Here is a 17,860-nt window from a genome sequence, read left to right as displayed (position 1 = left end):
AATGCATCCAAACATCCTAACAAACATGACAGCATGGATGCTGAATTACCCCGCTGATACACCTTTGGCAGCATGTTTCTTTCAGCCAATACACAGTTGCTTCATCAATCAGGCAATGGCCAGAGCTTTTATGGAGTCTGTCCACACAAAGCCAGGGCAATGGGAGGTCTGGTCTAAGGGGATTAGAGGGAATCTCTGCTTAATTAGTCTAAGAGGGCTGATCTCAAAGATTATTTCTTACAGAGACCAAAAAGAGCTACCAAGTGATCTCTGGGTCAGTCAATTACTGCACATTATAGGTGATGTGACAGAAACCAGCACCAGTTAAGACTTTTGATCCAGAAGAAATCGAGTAACAGAGATATTTGGGACCATACCAACATGCAGCTGGTCAGGAGGAAGCACAGGCCATACCCCTCACATAGGGTGGCAGAGCAGCAACCTCTGAAATCACGGCAGCCCAATTAGCCCAGCTTATCTGGAAACATCCTCTGTGGTGGCTTCACAAGGCAGGGCAAGTATTCAGCATGCTCTGGTTGTGCAGTTCCTGACCAACACCTTGAAGAGAAGGATGGCACCCCACTCTTCCTCTGTGATGGACAGCTCCTGAAGGTTGTTTTTTAAGGAGAACACAGGTTTAGGAGCAATCACACAATCAGTTAAAGTAGCTGTGTGTTTCTAAACATACTAAGTCCCAGCTGTGGTCTGGAGGGAAGATTTGCTAAAGAAGGTGAACCTAGCAGCTGCTGCAATGCTAATCCAGTGCTCACGGCATCACTGCTGGAACGTGCTGTTCATCACCCACTGCATGTACGACGTGGCAGACACTTTTCATTTGAGCACTTCCTTACAGGGAAACTTGTATGGGTAAAGAACAGTGAACTATCTTTTTTTCTTAAACTTTTCTTATCATTACTACCATCAAGCCCAGAGTGATCACCTGCTTCCATTATCTTCTTTTTATACTTGATCAGAGAACTTTATGGATTATTTTGATATTGCAATCCAAAAATCAGTGAGCAGTCAGAACCCTTCCCCCATCAGCTCCCCTTCCCTTTTCTTTCCTTTTTATTTGCATTTATAGGTTTCTGGACACATAAAGGTGGCAAACAGTAGCTGAAACTTTTTGTTGGAGCTACCAAGATGAGGAAACGTGAATTAGGCTTGTACTGTTTTCTATCCTGTTTGCTTGCTTTTTACTGTTCGGTAAACTTTAGACAAATGTGCCAAAATTCGGAACAAATTAAAAATTTTAATGAGGAAGTAGCATTACAAACTTTAAAAAGTGTGGTCTTCATAATTTCTTGGAAAACTTTGCCATTTATAAACAAGCAAGCTAGGTTTATAAGTTTAGTGATACGTAGGCTCTGTATATTTCTCAGTCAGAACGCCTCCTGAGAGCAGGGGATAAGTGGCTTCTCCATGAACTATTGATTCAACAACACAGAGTGGCTGCTATGTGCAAAGCCAAGACAAGATTTTTAAAAAAAAAAATAAAAAAAGGAAAAAAGGGGGAAAAATCTCTCTTGTTCATCTTTTTTCCACATGGAAAACAACTTGTTTCACATAGGACATGACAACAGGATGCTCACCCAATGGCAGAAGTGGCTTGCCTAGGGTAAAGAGCCATGTGCCTTGATGAGCAGTAAATCTTCCTTGTCACTATCCTTCCTCCATACTGACAAAGATGAAGTTTTTATCAATGTATGTTTCTGGACAAACCAAAGACCTCTAAAACTGGGGCTGCCTTCTTCTGATGGGGAGAAAACAAACTTATTACTCTTTAGATTTCTTGAAAAGTGACCCAGAAAATGAGCAGTTTTCTTTAGATCTGAAGCAGAGATAAGAGCCCCCTTCCCACTGTCATCTCATATAGCTTGTCCCCAGGTGGATGTTGTCTTCCTGGATTAAGGATGTCCACCAGATGGGTTAACTCTCATTTTAAATGGGACTATCTCTGTAAATTATCACGCATGTCACACATAGCATTCCCTGGTTGAAAAGGGGAACCAGTAGACAACTCGCTGTAAGGGCACACCCACACTTTATGGTCTCTGACTGTTTGAATAAGCATGTTCCCAGAAATAACCACAAATACCACCTTCATCAAGAAAGGGTGCTTGAGTTCGCCTAATAAAGAGGTGCCAACTCTGACGAAGACTTCTGGAAAGCCTTGAATCTTCACAGTCATATCTTTCCCTGAGAAATTAGGCAGAACTAAAAGAGGTTTTGGTTATCTCTCTCCATCTTAAAACACAAAGCTAAATATGAATCAATACTGCATCTGACTCACTTTAAGGATTGCCTTCCCCAAAACACATTTACAATAGAGCCACACAGGAAAAATGTGGCTAAAAAGCAGTTAGAGAATACACAGGTCTGGAAAGAATCCTACCCTGTTACAGCAGCACCAGATAAACTCTTGAGGCTTCACAGAGAATTTGAGAAGTGCATTAATTCATATTGCATTGAGAGTCCTCATCCGTTCACTTTCTATCAATAGGACAATTATATGTCATCTGTTTTGCTTTGCGGAATCCCATCTTCTTTGGATTAATTAATTACTTCTGTTCCTGTAATTAAAATCTCATACAGCAAATACTGTAAAGGTTAACTTATTATTGCTTTACTTAAAGAGAGAAAGACTTTGAAGTAAAATTACACGGGCATTTTTGGAAAGCTTTTCCTGTGTCACTGCTTTGGTCATGAGCCATCAGGCAGGTTAAGATCTTCATGCATTCAGACCAGTCCTCTCCCACTGGTGTTAACAAAGTCCGCCTCTGAATCTGCTCCTAGAGAACTTTGCTGCCAGCAAAGCTGGTTTCTGTTTCTTGAACAAGACACATTAAGATCTACAGCTGGAAATCCTCCCTGCTGAACAGTCTCGTCCTACTCTTTCCCACTCTGTTTCTCAGCTCCTACCCAGTGTGTACATATATATATATATATGCACACAAGGACTGTGCCTTGTACCAAGCAGTTACTATATACGAACTACAAAGGGTTGAAAGCATATCCAGTGACAGCTGAAGAGTTTGGATGCAGACTTCTGTCTTCATATCGGGTAAACCATTTTTTCAGAGGCTTATAACTTGGCCAAGTTTAGACCCGTGTCCTGAGATAGTGGGTTTTTAGGGCAATTTCCCAGTCATTCAAACCAGAAAGGTGCCAGGTCTTAACACAATGTTTTCAAGAATTTAGCACATGCAGAATTATGTGTCTTCTTTTGTTTTATCCTTAGAAACAGATGAACAATTTTAAAAAAAGAACAAAAAATCACCCTGAGAAAACTGGGCTCTGCTAGATAGCTCAGAAAGCAATAAAAAAACCTTGATCACCTTGCCTCGTATTGGAAAGATGCAGGAGACACTTACTCACTTTGATTATTTATTCCATTTGCAAAAAGAGGATGAATAGTAAAAAGAAGCCTAAGTAATAACCAAAAGAGTTGTCATCTAGAGTATATTCTCTGCTGTAGGATGAAAGCACCTTGTGTTGTACAACTGGAAAGTTAAGGTGCCATGTCTCAAGTATTTGGGGATAATGTTTGGGGATAGTGCTTTTGGTTATTAAACCATACAAGGATTCTAAAGGGAGAAAAAAAAAAATTCCAAACATTCAGAATCTTTCCCTTCAACATCTCAAGAAGCAGCTTTACACTTCTTTCAAATAAAAGAAATATCTTGTGGAAGGCTACTCTTAAGATGCAATTCTCTGATTTACCTACTAACTTTAATAAGCATCTTTGTATAGGAATACTCTTAATCTTGGTCTGTGATAAATGCTGTATTTCTCCCATTCAACATAACACTCTCAGTCTACCTACTTATTTTTCTTGAACAATCTTTCAGTTTTATGTTTTCATCTGTTTACCTAGATCCATCCCCATTCCCCTCCACTCCTGCCAGCTAACCACCTCACTTTTCCATTCTTCAGTGAGATTCTTAGATGGCCATCTGACCTTGCATACACTCTTAGCAAGAGAAGGCAGGTGTGTTATCCAGTTGCTTACATATATGGTCACGGCACCACAAAAAGTTTGAAGTAAACCTCAGTGCTCCCCAAACTATTTCATATTCCAGTCAAACCAATATATGTGTGCTTGAAAGTACACAGAGAAACAGTTCTAGCAGAAGATTTGCTGTTGGCAATCCCAGTATTGCATGGTGCCTGGTTCACAGCAACATGGCTTTTCCTTCCACCCGCTTGCAATCCAGCACGTAAATGCAACCCACTGTCTGAATGTTGGTGTGGGCTCTGCTTGGTCTGTGCCTCAGAGACAGAGCTAGGGCAAAACCAGTTCCTCCCTCCAAGCTGGGTTGGTTTTGCTAGGCATACAGGCACAAAATCTAGTAAAGCTAGCACAGATACAACCCTGACTACAGTTCGGTAGACCAACCATTCAGATAGTGCTTTTATGGTCACTTCTCAAGTAAAAGTGCCATTTGAAAATATTAAAAGACCACATGATGAGTTTAATTATAGGAGCTGAGGCAAAAAAAAAAAAAGACATTTTAAATGTTACACTAACGCAGTACTTTTTACCTCCAATGTAAGAAGGTAAGAAAAACACGTTGTGTCAACCATCAGATAACAAAGCCCAAATAAGTAACAACTGGACTCAAAATCCAGATGTATTCACAGAGACATTAACTGACATCTCTATGAAGAAAGATGAGAAACCTGCAGCTCATAACATCTGCAAATTCCGTGACTGCAATTAGCACAGAAAACCAGAAAAAGTCTTTCTGCAGGTTTTAAGGCAAAACAGGAGTTATGTCTAAGACAACTGACTAGGGTGCTAGTGCAACCAAACAGAGCCAGTGGAAGCTGGAAATTTATGTTTATTAAAAGAGAATGATCAAGTTAGTGCCTGCAAAAGGAAGACATGACTACATACCAAGTACACTCGTGTGAGCCAGACACAGCAACAAAAATAGTTGTCAGCAATTTCAGAATAATTCTTCCTGCTCTCAGAAAAAGGATGCCTTTTTTGGTAGAGAAGAAAGCCTAAGTAGCAGGTAAACAGCAAGGGAGTGAATGCTACTGAAGGTAACTTGGGATAGAAGAGGTAGTCCAGTGACTCCCTGGTCAGGCAACAGAAGTGGTGACCAAAGATTGATGATCCAATCTTGCAGTGGGCTGCAAGACACAGACTGGGGGAGAAAAGTCCCTCCCACTGTAAAAGAATATTGGCTTTGTGACCACCTGAAGAACATGGACATACATAAGTCTAGGGGACCTGACGAGATGCATCGCAGAGCCCTGAGGGAATTTGCTGATGTAGTTGCCAAGCCACTCTCCGTGATATTGGAAAAGTCATGGCAGCCAAGTGAAATTCCTGGTGACTGGAAAATTGAAAACATCACACCCATTTTTAAAAAGGGTAAAAGGAGGACTCTGGGAACTACTGACCTGTCAGCCTCACCTCTGTGCCTGGGCAGATCATGGAACAGATCCTCCTAGAAGCTGTGCTAAGGCACATGGAGGACAAGGAAGTGATTTGAAACAGCCAGCACGGCTTCACTAAGGGCAAGTCCTGCCTGACCAACCAAGGGGCCTTCTATGATGGAGTGACTACACCAGTGGACAAGAGAAGAGCTACTGATGTCATCTATCTGGGACTTCTCTAAGGCCTTAGACACAGTCCCCCACAACATCCTTCTGTCTAAATTAGAGAGATGGATTTGAAGGGTGGACTGTTCAGTGGGTGAGGAATTGGTTGGACGATCACATCCAGAGCATAGCGGTTAACAGCTCATTGTCCAGATGGAGATCAGTGACAAGTGGTGTCCCTCAGGAGTCCATATTGGGACCAGCGCTGTTTACTATCTTCATCAAGGACATAGACAGTGGGATCAAGTGCACTCTCAGCAAGTTTGCAGATGACATCAAGCCGAGTGGAGCAGTTGGCACAGCTGAGACAGGATGCCATGCAGAGGGACCTTTACAGGCTTGAGTGGGTCCATGTGAACCTCATGAGGTTCAACAAGGCCAAGTGCAAGGTCCTGCACCTGGGTGAGGGCAATCGCTAGTATCAATACAGGGATGAGTGGATTGAGAGCAGCCCTGCAGAGAAGGACTTGGGGGTGCTGGTGGATGAAAAGCTGCATGAGGCAGCTATATGCGCTCTCACAGCCCAGAAAGCCAACCATATCCTGGGCTCCGTGAAGAAGCATGACCAGCAGGTTCTCTACTCTGCACTTGTGAGACCCCACCTGGAGTCCTCAACACAGGACATGCACCTTGTCCAGACATGAAGTGAGTCCAGAGGGCCACAGAAGTGGGGGCTAGAGGACCTCTGCTATGAGGACAGGCGGAGAGAGTTGGGGTTGTTCAGCCTGGAGAAAAGAAGGCTCCAGGAAGACCTTATAGCAGTCTTCCAGTATTTAAAGGGGGTCTACAGGAACAATGCGGGTCATCTTTTTAGCAGGGCCTGCTGCAATAAGACAGGGAATAACAGTTTTAAACTAAAGGAGGGCAGATTCAGACTGTAAGATATAAGCAAGAAAGTTTTTACGATGAGGGTGGTGAAACACTGGAACAGGCTGCCCAGAGAGGTGGTAGAAGCCCCAATCCCTGGAAACATTCATGGTCAGGTTGGACAGGGCTCTGAGCAACCTGATCTGGCTAAAGGTGTCTCTGCTTACTGCAGGGGGTTGGACTAGAGGACCTTTAAAGGTCCCTTCCAACCCACACTATTCTGTAATTCTATGATCCAGTAAGACTGATACCTGTGGAGGATCTATAACAAGATATTTATTTTCAATCAAAATAATTTACAAAGCTTTCTCAGAGAGTTAACGAGTTTCCTGCAGTGGCTAAAGGAAAAAAAAAGAAGGGGGTGGGGGCAGAGAAAGCATTTGTTAAAAGTACAATAGTCAAAGTCTTCTAGTTGTTCAGTTATTTGAAAAGAGCACGTAGCACATTTGCTTTTTTTTTTTTTTAAAAAAAACCCTGTTGAGAACAGCCCAATGAATTCCTACTGTCCCAGTATAGACACCTTCTCAGACAAAAAAAAAAAAAAAAAAGTTTATTACTAAATTAACAGGACTGCATGAACCCATCACCAAATTTCCCCTGGAACTGGTTTACAGAATGGGCAAATGAAAAACATAAAATTAGCAGTATGTGCCAGCCTTCTGTGTTATCCAAACAACTAGGAGCTTTTAAGATGTGCCAGCCTCAGCCTTCTTCCTTATGGCATGCAGGACATGAAAACAAGAGACTACCAAGCACCCATCATTACTGAAAACAGAGTATTTTAGTGATACTGGCATGACTAAAATGTAACTGCTGATCAGTGCCAATTAGCTAGAATAATCCTGTTAGCATTAGCTTAACTGTTCATTTATAAATCTCTACAACACTAATTGCATTTGAAGTTCTTTCTAACACTAACTCCTTTTGTATGGTGCTGAAAGCCTGCAAAACACTGATCAATTGAACAGCTGATATAACAAACTCCTTTTTTTAACCCTTTGCAACCCCAATGTTATAAAAGTAGTTCTGCCTATTAACTATACCATATATTGACCAAGATCATACATAATTTTATTATGTTTTACAGTAAGCACTATTCTCTTGCCACAGCAAGAGCTGTATCTTATCAAATACTGAGTCTTACCAATTGTTGTCAACGTGTAGTCCTTAAGAAAAGTAAACAAACCCCCCAACTTTGCTATGGTTCTTTATCAAACTTAAATCACAACATGCATCCATCCATAAAAATTAAGGTATATTTGCTTTTTACTTCTTGTTGCTTCATTTGTACCAGAAGAGCATTTTGTCAGCATTCAGCACTTAGCTGAACCACAAATAGTTGACAGTGTTGTTCAAAATTACTGGGTAGCCCTCATCAGCTTTGAATAATTTTTTTGATCAAATTAAAATGTATAATAGAGGAAATGCAAGGGAGATTTCATTAAATAAATTTATTTGTTAAAATAATTTAACTCCAAATACAACTGCTGAGTTTGCATTGAGTTCTATGTACAATTCTTGTTTTATTTGAAACATCAAGGTTTAAACAACTGACATTGTTACAAAACAAACTGTTGCCCCATTTTGAGTTGCCAGTTGTATTAGAGCTCAACAATTAACTGTGAAATACATTAATTCATCCCTAGGAAACTCCAAATCAACAGCATTAATCCTTATTCCAGAACCCACTTCAGTCTTTCTTCAAACCCTGATCAAGAATTAACAGATGCACAACAATGCAGATAAAAGCCTCCTGCAGTTGTCAAACATTTGCTTTTGTTGCGGAGTTTCACAATTAAAGCCTAACCAGTGCTTTGACAGCACACTGGTAAAAAAAATAAAAAATAAAAAACAAACATGCACAAAACCCCCCAACCAGATGGCTGACATCTTTAGGCAACGTTCTATACAGGAAAGCAAATACCAGTATTTTTCCCACAGAAAAGTAATGGCAACTGTAGCACTGGGGTTAGGGAGAGGCTAGAACCATAACAGAAAATGTCACCAAAATTTTTTTGATGCTCTGAAGGGGTGGGGCAAGGGGGATGGACATGACAGGAAAAAACAAAACCAAACCCAATGCAACGATGTTTAATACTCTTGATCTGATTCTGGCTTGTTTGCTTTGACTAGGTTTTGTGTGTATTTTTAAGGAAAAGAGGAAACAGTTGCTCTCACTATCATGGCTTAAAAGAATAAAAGTTGCAACTTTAAAAAAAACAAACCAACAAAACTGGAGAAATGCTGTCTTTGTAGAAAAGTACAAAGCTCTACAAGAACAGCCAAAGGAAAAGCGGGTCTTTGGAACAAATCATAATATTTTAAGGCATGTTATAAGAAACTTTCAAACACTATAATTGGTAATCCTATCAGGGTACAAATGAAACAGTGACCCAAGACCAACGACTCCTGCAGGGTGGCCACGCAGTGGCTGCGCAGCTCGCTCACCTCCCTTTCTGCTACCCCTATAATTTGAAAAATCTCTGTCGAGTGCAACTGTCATTGATTCAAGCTCCACTATCTTCACATTAGTGGAAATACAAATAGTGCATAACTACTTCCTCAGAACTATACAACAAAAAACAACACTTACGCTTTCCCCCTCGCCACGTTGTGTGGTAGCTTACATATAGTCTATGTTTTTGAAAATATAAGAGTGTAATGAAGAAACAAGATTGGGAGATACTTTCATTAATATTTTCTGTTAAAAGTTTACTGTGCAATTTTTCCTGTATTAAAACCCCAACTGTTTTATATTATGTATTTCACGTTAGGCTGTTCATATTGTACGGCATGCCATTTTCTTGGTTGATGAACAGTCTGAGGTAAGTTTTTAACATCTCTGTAAACAACACTGCATAACATGCACTTCCAACTCAGTTTCAAATTTGGGTTGTTTTTGTTTTTTGTTTTTTGTTTTTTTTTCCTCCTCTGTGAGCGTTTGTGCAGCGGATCTCACACTGACAAGCTGTTTTACAGATAGGTTGCACTGCTCAGTAAACCATTTCCCAATTTAGATATTTTAAACATTGAAATATTAATTCAACATCTCACATCTTGCTTAAGCATGGTGGCTGACACAACGGGCAGGCGGGGGGTAAGAGAACATTCATACCATCTAGTTTAGGCATATAAGTTGTGTGACTTGGAGGACCAAAGTTAAAAGCCTAAGTTTGCTATATAGTCAATGGAAAGAGGTAGGTGCCTCTAGGAGGGCGATTCAGAGCACCCAAAATGGGCATTCAGATGCCAGAAATAAACGGTGTGCCTATCTCCCTAAGAGAACAAAGTACAGTATCGAAAGCTTTGCAAGGTAGATGGGAAACGGGCTACATTTACGTTCCAGTAAGGCTTAATGTTTTGTGACATCTAATGCCCTTTGATACATTGGTTGTGGAAAGGTCTTGAAAGATTAAGGGCAGAGATGGCCAGTTCTCTTCCATTAATATGATTTCCTTTAGTTATCATCCACCGAACTATAATTCAAAATGTTAAGGATATTTATGTATGAAAATCTGCAAAGCATTTTGTACTCAAGTTTCCTTTGTAACAGATGAGAGCGTTTTTAGGAAGTTCTGCAGATGGAGGCAAAACTCTCGAACCTAACTCCAATTACAGCATTTCTAAGGGCCATATACACACACACATACACGCTCAACACACACACACACACACCCCAGCACCCCTGTTTTCACTCATTTAAACACAAGGAACTACACTGTTACTGCACAAGATTGAAAAACTAATAAACGCATGGTGTTATTTAGACCACAGGCTCAGTGACTCTATTTTTATGGCCAATTTTACCTATAAAAGATCAAGCTCAGACAATCTCTCCAGCATTTAAAATCTAAACATTGTGATTGAAAACTTTTCTATACTTTGATTGTAAGACTTCGGAATAGGTATTTCTGTGCCATTAGTCATGCAAATGATAAATACTTCACTGCTATGAAACTAGCAAGTCAGAGCTCGAGCATCCTTTCAAAATAAAATATTTGCTCCCACCATTTAACACTCCAATAATTGGGGCAACCTTTGAATAGTGTGTCAGGCAATTAAAGAGCCATTTCCACACTCACCTAAGGAATTACAACCGTAACTATTTCACCTCTGAACCAAATGATTTCACATGGTTATTCAATTTAAGTTTTTAACATTAAAGCTATCAAATAGCAAACTTGATTTTCAAAGATTAGTTAGGGATCACACCAGAGAACGTAGCCCTTAAAGGCAAGAAAAACTGTTGTCTTTAACAAACTTGAAAATGCAGGATGTTCATACTGTCCCACGAGGTTTCTGCAGAAGGGAACATATGGATGCAACATGGCTTAATTTTCCTTACAAGATGGTACTAGTTAATCTATTAAAGTGTTCCTTGTTAGTAAGGCTCAGCAATTTTTTTTCATCACAGTTGCTTCCTCCTGGTTCAGTAAAGTGATAAATAAAGATGCTTCCTGCTTTGTAAACAGAGGGTTTGTTTAGCTTTTTGCAGACCAAAACCTGAAGCGATCCTCCATTTTTGAGCAGCAAAATGAAAGATTTAAAACATTCCAATGCCAGACTGCTTCTTCACCCGTCATTTGTTTTCAGATCTTGCCTCTCATTTCACACACTGATTCAATGTTTTCTATTTCAAGATGTGGGATAAAGTGTAGAAATAATAGCATCAATTTTGAAAAAAATCCAAACTATATAGGTCTCTGGTAGCCTCTTCCTCTAACACTGTCAGAAGTTCTGGTGAAATCAACATATTTGACTGAACAAACTTGGCCACAAGTGATAGCGCACGTCCTGAAGCACAGTAATTAGACACTGAAAGACTTGGCTCTCCTTTCACGCTTATGCTAGCTGTGAGTGGTCTTCAGAGGTATTCTCTCCACTGCTTTTGTTTCCCATTTCCCAAAGTCTTCCAGCTTCTCCAGAAATAGTTGCTGTTGTTGCTGTCCGACATGACAACACACATATGCTTGACTGGAACGACCCTGTAGATCAACTGGCTGTGCCATAAAGTTGCAGGTGCTCAAAGGGAAAAACGGGCAAGATGTGGTTATTTAACCCAATTATATTCAGAGTCAGTGATTGACTTTCAATGCTCAGCTCTGAGTTAATGTTGCTACTTCACTACAGATGTATTTCAAGTGACCCACAAACCAGGAAGTGAAGTAGACAGTTTTACCACCTTACAAAATTTCTGCAAATTAAGTCCAGGTTAGGTAATTTTAAATGCTATTGTATATTACATGCAGAACAGCATGGATCATCTTTGTCTGGCTGTGCTGCATAGTTCATTTGTCTAACAATTTCCGCAAAGAGCTCATCCACCATTGTTTTACTTTTAGCAGAGGTCTCCATAAATGGGCAGCCCCATTCTTCAGCTAGGGCTCTGCCTTCACTCGATGATACTTCTCTCTCACTTTCCAGGTCCACTTTATTACCAACCAGAATTACTGGCACCTTCTCATACCTACAGTTTAAAAAAACAACAAACAAAACAACAAAAACAACAGCAATAATTATATTTTAAAAACAGCAACATTCTGAATGTAAACATCTACTTGCAAACAGTACAGAGACAGGAAAGAGACATTTGGATGATATTAAAAAATTTACACTAAAGAAATGCTTTGCATATTTCACATTCTAGTGATTTATTGCACGTCTTTCCCTGCAGAGGTTTCTTAAGAGTTCTAGGGAATGCTTCCTTCTCTGAATTTTCTTTCCCACCAGGAAATCTGCCAGTAACACCTCCATACTACAAAAACTAGGAATATAATATTTTCTATGTTGGCAAATCTCAGTTAGGGTGTAAGAACAGGATGGATGTCCAACTCTCCCTTAAACATCATGGATGTCCAACCCTCCTACTTCTCCCTGAACAGGTATGTTGTATTTCTTGCTTGTGATGAGGATGCATCACTCTCCCTTTCAAGGGTACATTTATCTTTGGTTAATATAGACAGAACTCGGATTAGCAATAAAAGGGAGAAAACCTAAGGGCCAGTAAATTAGCCTGAAATTTCAGGAAAGCAGCCCACTTCAAGTACTGTACGCACACAAAAGTACTGTTATATAAAAACATGTATTAGCTAATGCAGAATATATAACTCTCTCTTGCACCATTCACAGCATTATGCTGGTTAAACAAGCTGAAAAGAAAAAAAAAATTTCCAGGCAATACTTCATAATCAACTCGGACAGCACAATAGATCATATAAGCTATGAAGGAATTCATTACTTTGCACCTCCTTGTGAGGTGATCCTTGCCAAATATTTTTAAAAACTAAAAATGCTTGCCTTACTTTTTTTCCCATCCTCACATGCAGAAACCCTTTTTCAGACATGGAACTAAATAAATGTTCAGTCAGGTTTTAAATTTACATATTTGCTATAGCAGAGAAGAGAAGAGAAGAAAACACTGGGCCTGGTTCCAAAAAAAATAGTCTTACATGGGTTTTCTCACAAATGGAACAAGGACTGAGAGAAAAACTGATTATGGCTTTTAGCACTTAAACTAAATGAAGATTCAAAAGAAACAAGATGGTTCCTTCTTAATTTAAACCTGCTTTTCTACTTTGAATTAGCTAAGTAGTACTGCTTTGAGTCAAATCACTTGAATAAGACTGAGCTGTGGACAGACAACAGTCATAGCTGACACCCGCAGCAGTTGAAGATGTCACTGTCCTTGAGCCACTTTACTCCTCCTTCATCCCTCCCACACACCCTACCTGCCTCCCAGGCAGGGCAGCAGAGCACAGCTGGTGCACATGCCTCAGCTGGTTGAGGGAAACATCCAGCAGCTTGGTCTAACCTACCAGCCATGGTAAACTCAGCTGTCAAGACTCTGCACTGGAACAGGGAACCTACGTGTTTGTTTGCTCTACTGCAGGGATGGTGGGTTCCCACAGAGTCAGAGAGGATAAAAGGGCAGTAACTTCTCAAACCACTTCAGCAACTCTTACACCACCACGGCAGTATCGAAAATTGGTCCAACTACGTCGCAAGATGCAGCTGAAATTCTAAACTTTGTTATGTCTCTGCTAACTATGTTAATGTCATTTAATCTACAGTCTAGGGCTGTGGTCAATAATTGCAGACATTTCCCCTCACTTTTGCCATTTATCCTATCCTCATTTACCATCTGGAGAGATACAATCCATTTCTTACTCTGTGGATGTAGAGTATTTAGCACAACGATACCTCTGGAACTCTTGCAAGAGCTAAGCTGCCATTAATTAAGTACCAAAATACACACAAGCGTCTTGAAATCTGTCCTCCCGCGTTTAAACACACCATAGCATAGTCTTTAATTACATAAGATGGATGGTATTCAACAGATAAGACATCAATATTTCTTTTTATCTTTATTGTTCAGACGCATGTGTCCTATTGTATTAGTTGCAGAGCATTAAAAACCCTTCGATGAAAGTGGAATGAGGTACACCTTCACCGCATTTCTTGATATCTGAGGGCCTCAAACTTCCCACCCCCCCCTCCTCCAGGTATTCTGTATCTTCTCAATTCTACCAGTGGGAAAAACTGAGAAACTCAAAGCAGCCACTTGAGAAGCATTCAGCAAAGAAGTAGCTGAGCCAGAATTAAAACACAAGATCACCTCTCTTCTCATTCTGAAAGATCAGTCCAATTTGTTGAGAAACGTACGAGGAAAAAAAATCCCACACTTGCTGCAGATTTATAGCCAGTTCTACTGAAATACTCAAGTTCTTGAAAAGGTTTAGGAGCCCTAGAAGAGTGGGGCAACTAAATATCTGAGGATCTGTTTACTATGAGTATTCAGCACCCGGGAGTGGTGGAAATAGTGAAGTTTCATAATGCAGAACAAGAAGGACTGATGAGCTGACAAGATAATAGAATCATAGAACAGTTTTGGTTGGAAGAGACCTTCAAGATAATCAAGTCCAGCCTTTGTCCAGGCTCTACCAACACCACTAAACCATGTCCCTAAGTACAACATCTACCTGTCTCTTAAACACCTCCAGGGATGGTGACTCCACCCTCTCCCTGGGCAGGCTGTTCCAATGCTTGACAACCCTTTCAGTAAAGAAATTCTTCCTAATATCCAGCCTAAACCTCCCCTAGTGCAGCTTAAGGCCATTTCCTCTTGTTCTATCACTTGTTACTAGGGAGAAGAGACCAACCCCAGCCTCACTACAACTTCACAGAACCATCTAGGAACTATTAGGTGGAACAGACAGAAGCATTTTTCTGTATTGCTCTTTCCTTCCTTTGCCTCTTGCATTTACCCTATTCACTACCTACCTTCACCACCTAAAATGAGATGGGAATCCTACAGTCAATAGCCTTATTTGCCTTATAATCCAGATTCATCCCATAACTACTTTACAACATTAAATTGTGTAAGAAAGTGTTTCTGCAAAACTCTCATTATGTCCTCTTATTAAAGACCTCCTCAGAGGGCAAAAATAAAGTTGCTCTTGCAAAACGCATGCTCGTATTTCCTAAATTTTGAGTAGTCAACTTTACAGAGAAAATACTTTTTATATATGTATATTCTGTGTGACATTTTTTATTTATTTATCTTTATATATACCAAAATATAGATACTTATGCCTGTCTATAATACATGTATAAACTGTTTATGATACATATACACACACACACAGTGTCATAAAATTTGTATTTCTACTTAGAAAAGTCAGTATCCTTTATCTAGAATAATGGAGATCGGAATACCGCAAACACTAGGAAAATCGTCCATGGATACTGACAGAGACAAAGACTGGCTCCAGTATGGGCTTATGAGCTCCAGTTCAGTATCAGTCCTGCCAGACCAGGATTCTCCAAACACCAAGGTGATGATGGATTGACTGTGTGCTGGACAGTGCCATACAAACTAAAAGGTCTTTACAGAAACTACGTGGTTCCATGTTGTGGTTTCAGCCCCTGCTTGTCTTTGAGTCCCTAAGGGTCTCCACACTGTACTTCTCAGCTTTTGAGTTCTGGTAACACACCACAGAAACCCTAGCTCTTGACTAAATCAAGCTCTACAAGCTCTGAAATTCAAGCTACCTCTCCACCCTTTACCTCCCAACACTGTCAGAATTTCCTGCCTCACTCAACATCCTGGGCAAATTTCTTTCTGATGAGTATAGGGGAGATCCCTGGCTCAATGCTCTCCTTACCACAGCTGCTGATCTTGCCAGAGGCAACTTCTGCCTGATCCTGGAGCCTCCACTCACTACTCGCAGAGCTTCAGACTGGCCAGATGTTGGCACACGCAATGCTGAGGTGGTGTATGGCAGCATAGGCCCACTAATGGGAAAGGGTGATTTCTCAGATGTGGTAGAGTTACATGATTCTACTGAAATTTGAAGGGAAGAAGAACATCTCTTCCTGATAGGCTTTTCACCTTGTTGAATTTCAGTGAGCAAAAGAAAAACAGCTTCTTCACAAAGGAAAAAAAGAGCTGCCTTGCAATGCCCAAACAGCAATGCAGAACCCTTCCATAGGACCACAAAAATCAAACCCAGGAATTCACAAATCCTTCCAAAAGCTTCATGTAGGATCTAACCTACTCACAAATACTATTAGCAGAGCAAAAGAGGCTAAAACCCCACTACCAATACTAGAGTCCTGAAAAGCCATACTGCTGCTGCCATTGCAGATGTGAGATGTGTGAAAGGGCAACTCAGCCCACTACGGGAGCTGGGCAGAGGTCTCACATTTCAGCACAGCCCGTCTCCCCCTGCCTGTCCCCTTAGTGCTGGAGAAGTGGCACAGTTCCACTGCTCACTCCTGGAGCAGGAAAATCCAATTTTCTCAGTACTGCTGAAAAGCTTTGAGCAGCACTGATCATTCCTAATGAAGAGCATGAGGGCCACCTGAAAATGAGAACTGCTGCCAGTTTCATCTGTATCAGTGCAGCACAGTATGTATTCTAGGGCAAACATCATAGCAGAGCCTGTAAGAAATATACTCAAATGCAGCACAGGAAGGCTTGACTTTTCAAGACCTCTTCGGGAACAAATTTTTGCAAGACCAATTACACGTGATTGCAGAACACATTTAAAGAACAAGGTACTTCACCCTGTTTAAATGATCTCGCAGTCTTAAGCTCCAATATGACAAATACTGACCAGTGGCAACTCTTGAAGAGATAACACAACTACAGTCATTTACAGCCCTGTGAAAGACACTAAAAGTCAAATACCATCATACCTAGGATATCACTAATGGCAAGAACAGTCATAAGAGACAACCAGCATATATTTCCCAGTCCCAGGCAACTATTCAATGCTGAAAACCACCCTGTTATCCATCTTTAATGAGTTTCTGGGACCAACAGGCCACAGTAAATCCCTCAGTTTTCCTGAAGATGGACACCATAGCCATGTGGAATCAATAAATACAGACACTTTTAATGTTTTCTATGGCCCAGATATGCACCACTGACCACACAGCAATAAATAGTTTCCATATTTCATTTTACTTCACCCAGCACATACAACATCCACATTTCTGTTTAGATTAATATGCATACTTTGAATAACAGCTTAAAACATTTAGAAAGCCTTAAGATGAACGGCATGTAAATGATCTTCAGAGATTTTTTACCTCCCATTTTTTCTACCTCCAATCTTACTCAGAGAGAGAAAAATATGGGCAGTATCTGACACCAGAAATCTGAAAAGTACCTGGTAAAATTGATTCAGATGTGGTTAGAGCTGTCATTGGATAAAGATAAAAACAAAGATGATGTGCAGGAAAAATCTAATAAAAATAAAGAATAAAAAAGTAAGAACTAAAAAAAAAAAAAAATGTACACCAAGACTAATAAATGGATCTGATTCCCTTAAAACTGTGCGAGACATTGCCAGTATCCCTAAACTGGGGATTGGGGTAGAGGAGAAGCAAGCTGGACCCAGTACAGAAGAAGAAATTAGAAAGTTCAAATGGGTTCCTGCTTTCTAATTTCACATTCTGAAGTGTTGCATCTTTTCCAGGATTTTTGCCTGAGCTTTCTACCAGAGCCAAATATGTTCAGCCAAAATGCAGAAGCTTTCTATATAATAAAAACAAATTCAGAGAAAAAAATGCATATTCTTAAAGACTATCTCTTATAACTAGCTTAAGTCCTGTCGAAGTTTATGAAAAGATGCATGATTTCTAGCTTTACATGTTAAATACTGGGACCACTGAAATGTAAAGGTATCTACCCATGAGAACTATTCCTAATCATCAAAAGAAGTTTCCAGTACTAAACCACCTTTATCACCTCCTTCTACATGCAGGGTGCCTTCCCCTCTTTGTTTTATGAATGGATTTCTGGCACTTCTGATAGCATTTCAAAAAGGTAAGTAATTTAAGGGATAAAGATATTAGGGATAATGATGAT

The 17,860-nt window shown here is 40.2% G+C and overlaps 1 protein-coding gene across 3 annotated transcripts in view; it reads right to left on the bottom strand.

Moving 5' to 3' along the window:
• Window positions 1–11,712: 11,712 nt before the first annotated feature.
• The window catches only part of RAP2A (RAP2A, member of RAS oncogene family), a 29,299-nt gene continuing 23,151 nt past the window's right edge, over window positions 11,713–17,860 (bottom strand). For all 3 annotated transcript variants that reach the window (XM_086482043.1, XM_086482041.1, XM_086482042.1), the window contains exon 3: window positions 11,713–11,950. In XM_086482043.1, the coding sequence (XP_086338169.1) occupies window positions 11,713–11,950 (238 nt within the window). The remainder of the gene's footprint in view (window positions 11,951–17,860) is intronic.

This window comes from Leptosomus discolor, chromosome 1, assembly GCF_034619465.1.
Source record: "Leptosomus discolor isolate bLepDis1 chromosome 1, bLepDis1.hap2, whole genome shotgun sequence".
NCBI lineage: Eukaryota > Metazoa > Chordata > Aves > Leptosomiformes > Leptosomidae > Leptosomus > Leptosomus discolor.
This window is presented reverse-complemented; position numbering and strand designations above follow the sequence as displayed.